General features: G+C 45.6%; 1 protein-coding gene across 2 annotated transcripts in view; it reads right to left on the bottom strand.

Moving 5' to 3' along the window:
- LOC118289118 (protein shisa-6-like) overlaps nucleotides 1–3,779 on the bottom strand; it is a 49,842-nt gene extending 46,063 nt beyond the window's left edge. For both annotated transcript variants that reach the window (XM_035615842.2, XM_047328250.1), the window contains exons 1-2: nucleotides 3,598–3,779; nucleotides 2,138–3,115 (exon numbers count right to left, since the gene is read on the bottom strand). In XM_035615842.2, the coding sequence (XP_035471735.2) occupies nucleotides 2,138–2,715 (578 nt within the window). In that variant the 5' untranslated portion in view covers nucleotides 2,716–3,115; nucleotides 3,598–3,779. The remainder of the gene's footprint in view (nucleotides 1–2,137; nucleotides 3,116–3,597) is intronic.
- Between the last annotated feature and the right edge of the window lie 6,638 nt (nucleotides 3,780–10,417).

The raw sequence follows: 10,417 nt of genomic DNA on the forward strand, positions 1-10,417 counted from the left end.
TAAGAGCGACGACTGATTTTTTTCTAGCGGGTGGAAAACGGATGAGAACCCGAACAACAACTCAACGGCCATGTAGATCTTTTTAACGCTCTCTATAGATAGTGTTCAAGTCGCTAAATATATCAAATGTCTTGCGGAAGGAAATCATGTAAACATAATGGAAAAATTGTAAATGCTACAGATAAAGGTGGAGGTCGAGATTCAAACCAATGAAGGAAAATTCTACCTGAAAACAGACCACGCCCCCAAAACAATTTAACTTTTTTTGGGGGAACATTTTGGGAATATTTCCTTACGGTCTGCGAGCTATCGGTTCTGCCAATTGAGCAACCGATAGGGGGACACTTTATGGTGTCGCACCGCCGATTCCATTTCCGGTTTCCGGCAGTGTCTCACATGAGACTCACGCCGAGGTCGGGTCCACCGCGTGTCTCTATATTTAACTCATTCACAGTTGATTATACATATATGAACACATAGTTATGGACAATGTATTCAATTTCTAAATATTACACACTGCAGCTTTAAAATAATATTGATCGTTTGCCGCTTTAACTTTGTATCAGAAGTGTTACATGAAATGTAAAAATATACAAATTTCTTGTTTTCGTAAAGTGCGACCATATTGATATTTTTATTTTGGGAAAAAAACGACAAACAACGAAAATCAATTTGATATCGATCAAGTTATCGATTGATTTATCCTAGTACTAATTTACAAGAAATCATCCATGTTTCTTTCTCTGGGCCAAACTGGTGCAAAATGAGCACAAACTGATTTCACAAGCTTTGAGCGATGGATGAAAGTGGGCGAGGCTCAGCCGGGGACCACAGGTACATTGCGTACGTCTTTGCACCAATCAGAGTTGAGCAACGTTCAGTTTGACTGCCATGTATATTGAATATTCTCAAGAGAAAAAGCTTCATATTTGAAACCAGTTTTTTTTTAAACATAATTAGTTGGTGTGATGATGATGGTGGGACATTTGTTACCTGAGGGCTTCTTCTGACACGGCAGCACGTTGGTGCAGCTGGTGACGGACTTTTATGAGGCTTTAATGCTCAGTGAACAATATTCTGTAACCACTACAGGCGCCTCGAGGATTCAAAATGAACCACGTCAATATGGTCGTCGTGGTCGTCGCTCCCCATCAGGAGGAACTCGAAATGGCTTTCAGTGGCATTTGTCTCAAACCCCCTGCAACCACCGACCACCAACCACCGACCACCAACCACCGACCTCCACCCGGAGGCTGGACGGACAGCAAATGCCACCACCCCTCCCTCCCTCCCTCCCTCCAACATCCAAGGATTGACACAGAACCATGGAAATGTATACGGGCTTGACATTCTTTTTTCACAGAGGAGCTCTAGGGAGGAGGAGTGGATTCCACTCACATATATCCAGGTTGTTGTGTGTACTACGTCAAATCAGCCCAGTTGTCGGATGTATATTCATTTCGCCATAAAGCTTTTGGCCTCAAGTTTTGGGCCCAGACCGTCGATATTTGCACTTTCAACGATAGATGGATGAACTTGAGCTTGAACCGCAGCTTCAGGGGCACGTGACTGGATCCTGCCTCCGTCCCCAAAGACCCACAGAGTTACGACCGAGATCATTTTTAAAAATACATTTATGTAAATGAATAGAAATGGGATCACGCCTCCTGCACCACCCATCTTCTAGACTCACCCTTTATTGTCATCAGAGCTGCAACAGTTCATCGCATAATTAATGGCCAACTATTTTTGACAATCTATTGAATGGTTCAAGTAGATTTTATGAAAAGAAATGTGAATATTTTCTGGTTTCTATGAGAGTAAATTAAATATCTTCGGTGTGCGGACAAAACCAAAACATCATCTGGGTGGTTTTGGGAAACAAGATGGAACATGTTTCACCTTTTTAGGACATTTTATGGACCAAACAAATGAATCGAGAAAATAATCTTCGATAATGATAATAATCATAATAATAGTCGCCACAAACCTGTAAAGTTTCAAACCTGCACAACTTCATCGCTCAGCCTCACACAACAAGATTATTATTATTATCATCACGATATTTCATCCACACTTCTCGATTAACCGCGAGCACCGCGGGGGGGGGAGGGGGGGTCGGTCAGACGGTTCTCACCTGTGCACGTTCATCTCCTGCGGAGGCTTCGTGGCTTTGTCGTAGGCAACTTTGGCGGAAATCCCGATGGCGATGACGAGCGCCACGACGCCGCAGGTGATGTACACGGTGGCGTTGGTCTGGTCCAGCTCCGGGTCGTACGTGTCGCCCGTGGGCGCCGGCGACGGCGGCTGCGTCTTGATCCAGTCCGGCGTGTTGTAGTTGGTGCAGCTCTTCTGCTCCAGCCGCTTCCCCCGGTCCGCGCAGCAGAAGCGCAGGAAGCAGCTGCCGCAGCAGAAGCGGTGGTCGGTGTTGTTGCACGCGAACTCCTTGTCGTACTGGCCGCTCACGTCGTAGTAGCCCAGGCAGGTGTCGTGCGGCACCGAGGGCGCCTGCAGCTGGGTGATCCGGCCCGGGACGGCCGCGGCCACCGGGACCGCTGTGGTGCTGCCGTTGACCTCCTTCAACTTCGGGTTCCTCCGCTGCGGGGCTTTGCTCTTCTTGCTGCTGCTGCTGCTGGCGGCGGCGGCGGCGGCGCACAGGACATTCAGCGGGTCGAGGTAAATCAAAAGAAGCAGAAGATGCTGTATCCCCATCATTTGAGGGACGCGCTGGTGCCTTTGTCCTCTTCGGGGCCTCCGCGCTCTTCCGTGTCCGTCTCGTCCACTTCTTACCGAGCGGAGCTTCTGGCGGGCTGCTCCATGGCGGTGGCTCCGTTGCGCGTCGCGCTCTCGCTCACGGACTCTGGCTGGCAGCGGTGGCGCTCAGCGGACGCACGGGAGAGCATCTCCAAGCCCCGTCGTGGTCGTCCAGCACAGTCAGGGCTCCGTGTCTTCGCTGTGGCAGGATGCACGGCGTCTTTGTGCAGCGGGGAGACGCGACGGAGACGCGACGGAGACGCGATGGAGACGCGATGTCCTCCGGGTTCCGTTCTCTCTCTGTTACCATGAGCGAGTTGACTGCGAGGATGTGAGGATGTGATCTGGGCTCGTGGTGACGCTGCGTACGGAAGAAGATGAAGAAAAGGAGGAGGAGGAGGAGGAGGAGGAGGAGGAGGAGAGGTTTGAGCACAGAGGAGAAATTGGACTTTAGGTTATGGCCAAATATCCGTGAGCAACTTTTATCAAAAAGGCAGAAATAACAGAAAGAAGAAATGTGGATCGATGACTGGAACTGGAGACTTTCAGCACCACGGACAGCGCCCGAGTCTCCGTTAGGTTCGATGGAGGATTTCTGCTTCGATCTTATTCCACTTCAAAATTAATATCATATACACACACACACATACATATATATATATATATATATATATATAACTAAAAAAATATACAGATACTATATGATTTCCTCATCTACACGTAAACTTTCTAGTAGAAACGAGGCTTTGGCTCTTTTTTCTTCTAGTGAGAGATGAAGAACAAAAAAAATGAGGAATTTGATGATGAAAAGAAGAAAAAGAGGAGAAGATGAAGGAGACTTACCGGGTTCACGGTGGTCGGTAACCGGGGGGGTTGTCTCAGCCACTGCCACGGAATCAAAGAGCCTCAGCAACACAGGAGGCGAGACCTCTCACTCTCTCTCTCTATCTCCACCTCCCTCCCTCTCTCTCCCACGTCACTGATTCAGGTTCCTCGGTTAATGATCAATCAGCATCTCTCTCCTCCTCCTCTTCTTCTTCTTCCTCCTCCTCTTCTTCTTTTTCTTCGTCTTTGGTCATTTGCCTCCGGGGCTTCTTCACACGATAAGTCGCGGAGGTGGAAAAACACAGAAACACAAAAACACTGTATTAGAAGTTGTGTGTGTGTGTGTGTGTGTGTGTGTGTGTGTGTGTGTGAGAGAGAGAAGCTGGTGTCCGTTCACGCTTGAGCGCGCACCCGAGCTGCATCCACTCACAAGTCACCAATCACGCCCTGGTGTTGCAGTGTGTGTGTGTGTGTGTGAGTGTGTGTGTGTGTGTGTGTGTGTGTGAGTGTTTGTGTGTGTGTGTGTGTGTGTGTGTGTGTGTGTGTGTGTGAGTGTGTGTGTGTGTGTGTGTGTGTGTGTGTGTGAGTGAGTGTGTGTGTGTGTGTGTGTGTGTGAGTGTTTGTGTGTGTGTGTGTGTGTGTGTGTGTGTGTGTGTGTGTGAGTGTTTGTGTGTGTGTGTGTGTGTGTGTGTGTGTGTGTGTGTGAGTGAGTGTGTGTGTGTGTGTGTGTGTGTGTGAGTGTTTGTGTGTGTGTGTGTGTGTGTGTGTGTGTGTGTGTGTGTGTGTGTGTGTGTGTGTGTGTGTGTACTCGGAGGGAGGAGGATTTGGTTTCTTGAAAATGTCTGTGTGGCACCAGGGGACGTTTTGTATTATTATCTTACTCTCAAAGTGAAACCAGTTGGTGCTGGATGAAAAGACACAACTGAGTAATTCTACTGATGATTTTATTTTTTATATTCAACTGTCCTCAATTTATTTGAAGAATCCACTTGACCTTTTAAAAATGGTGTCTTCATTTTCAACCTCAATCTGATTACTGTCAATTTGACTTTGAAATTATGAAATTCATTGAATTTTCCTGAAATTCAGACTTTATCTTTTTTTTAATTACCTAAGTATTGTATTACTTTTAGAATAATTGTAGTATTTCCAATTTCTTTTCACATTTCTCCCTTTCTAAAAATTCTGACTTAACCCTCAAACATACATTTTGGTAAATTCTTAGCTTTTATTTAGAAATTCATAACTAAAATGCATAATTTTTCTCTCATAACATCACATGATTCTGACCTTGAGCTCAGATTCTTTTATGAAATTTGACTGAAGTGTTTGAATTTTTAGATTTTGAAGAAGAAAAATAAAATATCAATTCTTATTCCACTTACCTCTCAGGGATGATGAATTTATTTTGAACTGTACGACTTTAAATCCTGTGATTTTTCTGAAATGTTATTTTAATACGATGAATTTATCATCAGAATTTGTTGAACATTTCAAATTTTTGATTTCATAATCCACTTTTCTCTCAGATTTATGACTTTCTGCTGAGAATTGATCTGAAATTTGTAGTCATTTGAAGTCAAATAATTCTCATTTTAAACTTTCTCTTGGTTTTATTCCAAAAATCTTCATTTGCTAAAAGCTTCGACTTTTTCCTGACGTATGATTTTATTTTTTTCTGATCTCAGAAACCTTTTTATCCGTGAATTTATTTAACTTTATTCCCAGATTCCACTTGAGGTATGATCTTACTTTTACATTTCCTGATTTTTTTGAAGTCTAAATTCTGTGATTTCACAAACAGGAAGAGGGGTTTTTTTTGATGAGAAACATTAAATATGACTTCTTCTTTCAACATGGCACTTTTTTAACCTGTATATTGTATCTACAGATCACTACGTTTACTGAAGCGACATCGCGTCCCTACAAAGGCATCGCAAGGAGAAACATCTCGAGTGGCGCTGGCAGCCATAAGAGTATTAATGAAGAATAATTTATTCTCCACTTCATTGGTGATTCAATTACATTCATAAATGTGTTTTAATGTGGTGAAATCTGGCTGCACCAGATGGTGAAAATCCACCGTTTTGAGAAGCTGCAGACAGGTGATGTGACGAGAGAGAAATTGACTTTCAAATACTTTGCCGTCCACATTCACTCAAGTCATCATCCGGCGTGTCAAAGGTCATCCAGCTGGCGTGCGGACGAAAAACCCACCGCCAACATTTAGTTTGTTGTAGCCAAACTCAGGAGAAGGACAGAGTTGTGTTATTATCTCCACAGCGGAGATGTTTGTGAGCAGCTACCTGATCCTGTCTTTATCAAAGCATCCTGAAGTACCACGCCGGACTCTCCTCCACGTACAACTCTACACACGTGACTCACATCTTTCTTTGTCAGCTGATCAATTTTGAGGGAACTTCTCTGACTTTTTCTGATCTCAAACTTGACGTATGATTTTTTTATTTTCAAATATTCTGGACTTTTTGAAAAAAAAATATATTAATAAATAAAAATGTCAGAATTCGTTGATTTCACAAACAGGCACTGGTTTTATGAGAGAAACATAAAATATGTCTTCTTTTTCAAAAAAATAAATAAAACCTGCATATTGTAAATATTCATCAGTAAATCTCCCGTCGCTACAAAAGCCTTACAAGGGAAAAGAATCTGGTGTGGCAGTAACACGTGTTCCAATTCTTACGTCGTAATATGCTGCTTGAACAAAACAATGTTGGTCGTTTTATTTTGGCGGAGGACAGCTTCTTAATTCAAATCATAGAAAGTAAAAATGATCTTTCTGTTTCCTTGAATCACTCCAAGTTCATACGAAACCTCTGAAAAGAGGTTGTGGTCGCGTTCAAAAGACTCTAGATTGTGTGACAGATTGTATAAATGGCGAGTGCTGGTCGAATGCAAAGTACAACTGGACCAGTTGTCCGAAGCGTATGTCACATCTGAGACAGAAGAAGAAATTGAGGAAGAAGTGGACTTTAATTGCTCACCCATACTCTTTACCAGTCATGTGATCGGCCCCTGCCGGCCCTTTGAGAAAGGAGAAACCCTCTAGCGCGCCACTGACAGCGCTGTACGGATAATATGACACGGAGACAAGAAAAAGTGCACCGAGCTTTTGATGAATGTCTTTCCACGCTGAACGCTCCGGAAGGCGGCATTTGCAAATTGGCCCTCCGTTCCATTGTCAGTCAAAGTGGCACATCAGATGGCGTGTTGAGCACAAAGGGAAGAGGGATTGTCCATTAGTGTTGAACAGCTCCGAGTGCGCCAGCCTCAGCAAAATGCTCTGACAGGTAACGGCAGGGTCGACATTGGCTGAAGAATGATGAGACCATAATTCCACAGAAGAATGAAATAATGGACGAGGAGCCGAGCCCACGCCGACGGCTCAACACACTCACACTGGGGGAAGAAGCACAGCTCTTCGTCGCCCTGTAACCGTCGTGCTAATTAGTTTTCAGACTCGGCAAAAACCGAGAAAACTTTGACGTTGAACACCAAAGACTCTGGACTTCACTTGGACTTGAGCCATTCGACCGGAATATGCTCGATACCTTTACACCGAGCCCAAAGATTTTAGAAAAGGTATGTTGCTCAGAAGGTGTGTCGCAAATTAAAACCGGTTGCTGAATCAAGTAGCCATCATTCATTCCCAGCAAGTAGCCATCATTCATTCCCAGCAAGTAGCCATCATTAATTCCCAGCAAGTTGACGCCACGATGGCGTCCCAGATGAAGCACAAGAGGCCTCGGAGGGCACTGACCTTCGCCGAGGCTTTTTCCCAGTAGTGAAGAATCCTTCTACAAAAATCCTGGATCCAGATCTATTGTCCCATAATGTTTTGCGTAATTGTGCTATCCAAACAAAGAAACCAAACCATTCACATGGCCTCCTCGGCGACGGTCACTAACGTTAAATTACTGAGCTGATAATTTCATTTGTGTCCAAAAACTACAAGGTTTTAAACATAAATTGTTTTAAAAGTGTTAAGACAAACAGACGGAGACACGAGGACGTCCAACTTGGTCCAATATTTTAAAGTTGTAAACAGAACGGAAGGTCGAGGATAATGTTAATGGAGTTGGGAAGCTAACGCCTAACTAACATTAGCTGTACAGCTAACGCCTAGCTAACATTAGCTGTACAGCTAACGTCTAGCTAACATTAGCTTAGTAACTTACAGTAACCTGCTTGCGAGGTAAATCAACGAAACTGGGAACTCACAATCACATGGAATATGCAGTTCGTGTAAAGTTCTAAAATTCTAAAAGTAATATAATACTAAGGTAATTTGAATAAAATAAAGTCAGAATTTCAGGAAAATTCAAGGAATTTCATAATTTCAAAGATAATCTTTAAGAAAAGAGTTACAGTGATCTGATCGAAGTTGGAGATAAAGACACATGGTAACGTTTGTGTAAATCTAACGAATCCTTACTCCGTAGCTAACGCCGCACATTTAAGTGATAGGAGATAACGACGTGATTGGTTGTACAGTACATTTGTATTTATCGAAACGCAAAGTTTAGAATGGGAGGACTCGACTCAGGACTCGAGTGGACACCTACTGCGACACAATGACTCGGTCCCACCTCCGCTCTCTCGCGGTCGTTCTATATTCCGTGTTTCAACCGGGGAATTTTTCTTATGTGGGTCTTGATTTGTCTTAGCTCAGAGCACCGACCAAAATGTCTGCCCCAGTTCTGCTTGCAGAGGGGAATTGCTCTCCTCTGACACCGGCCCTGTTCAAGGGTCCGCTCCGTCGCCTTTGTTAATGAGCCAGGAAGTTTTCGACGCGTTTCAAAAAGCCGCAGCACTCCATGCAAAGTGAAACTTCTCGGGCATCTCGGTGCGACCGTGCGCCGTTAAAGAGGCTGCGCGGCTCGTGTCCCGGCGACCTTGAAGGCGTCCGACCCTCCGTACTGCGCCTCTCGACTTGAAAGTGGCACCGTATTCACTTTGCATCGAGCACGTGGGTCCGCAGGGACATCCACCATTTAGGTAGCAACGGACGCGCACTCGGTTGCCTGACAAAATTAAAAGGTGTGAGGGAAACGAAAAGCTCGGGCGCGCTAGCGATTTTCAAAGTCGTACGATGGAAGTGCCGTTCACACTACGCGACTGATCGACACTCCATGATCCTCCATCGGGAGAAATCCTCAATGTTCGTCGTTGGTCTCCAAAGTACGCTTTGACAACGGGTCATTGGACAACGGGTCATTGGACAACGGGTCATTGGACAACGGGTCACTGGCTGTAGTGCGTCGACGCCACTGACGTAGAAGTCACGTCACAGCTCACGCGACAGGATCCGTGCTCGCCGACAGGTCCAGATATTCAGCCTGCTGAAGTCACGCCGATCGCGACGTCGGTGGTTCACACATGGCGATCGAGTGCTGATTTGCGAGCCCCGACATAACGCAGATTTTTCCAACGATTTGGGATAATTGGACATAAAATCTTGAAGTATAACTCGGTATAATAGTTTTATTAAATAAAAATACCCATTTTTATTTACTTGCGTGGGTAAAAGTAGCCTTTTGGCTGGTCGTGATCATTTGGGCTGTTTCAACTTTGACTATCCTCCGTTATATCCGCCCTCCATCTGCCTGCCTTTTTAATATGTCACCCAGGGTAACATTTCCAGATTCAAATCATTATCGACGGGGGATCTGCCAGAGGAAACGGAAAGAAAGTTTCGGGAGCTCCCGACTCCGTCTTCCCTAAGTGGAGCTGTGCGGCCAGAGAGACGTGTCGGTGCGTCGATTTCCTGTAATCTGTTCCCGTTTGACACGCCTCACTGCCCGGCGATGCACATGCGTGGAGGATAAACCACCGCTACGCCGTCTAATTTGGACCGGAGAGACCGGACGAGTCGCACCTTAAAGATTACTTGATGAATACCTGAAGAATGCAAAGTAGGGTCAAGGGAAATTAGACTTTGAGCACTTTGCTTGTTTGTTTGCTGGAATGTGCGAGTTTACCACGAGAGCAGGCTATGTGGAGGAAATAGCTGATATTTTTTTCTCGGAGGAGCTCGTTGATTGCAGAGACTAAAACAGAGTCGAGGAGCAGACTGTGTGTGTGTGTGTGTGTGTGTGTGTGTGTGTGTGTGTACGTATCACACCATCACAGGTGTTTTTGTGAAGAACACACGCACATTTATGAGAAGACATCTGGCCGCCAGAGTGAACGTGAAGTTTTACAGAGAACAGTCCGGTCCTAAGAGGGACGTTGTGTCGCGCCGATATGTTTCTATGAAATCAATTCTTCAAAGGTTTTTACTCGCCCGTCCTCATCGCGTGATTCTGGGAGAAAAACGGAGAGAGTGTAATGAAAGAAGAGACGCCGGCGGCCTCGCAGCGGCGAGAGCCGATGATTTCCGTCCTCCCTAGCGCAACACTAACGATCCGCGGGCAGCCTGGATGAGCGGGTGTGAACCGTGCAACGCGGTGCATCTCTCTCCGTTGAGCAGAGATTGTGGCGCTGAACTCGTTACACCTCCGCTTCCAGAGCCCGACTTCGGATTGGGCACCGCGGCGACCACTCGAGGATTCGCTCGTGTTTTTGTTAACAGCGCCTCGCCTAATAAGAGATCACCGTCATCCGTTGTGAGCAGATGTTGGCACAGTAAAGAGAAGATGGGCGACGCGCCCCGGCTACCGGAGGTCACAATATGTGGCCAATCATTGCTTCGTGTGTTCCCGCTAAGTGTGCCATAATTGTTACGGTCCGTGGCTGGACGAGCTCACGGGCGCTAATCGTGAGTGACAACTCTGACTGCGCGATGGCCAGTTTGCCGGATGCGGTGCCATTATTT

Source organism: Scophthalmus maximus, chromosome 17, assembly GCF_022379125.1.
Source record: "Scophthalmus maximus strain ysfricsl-2021 chromosome 17, ASM2237912v1, whole genome shotgun sequence".
In the NCBI taxonomy this organism is placed as follows: domain Eukaryota; kingdom Metazoa; phylum Chordata; class Actinopteri; order Pleuronectiformes; family Scophthalmidae; genus Scophthalmus; species Scophthalmus maximus.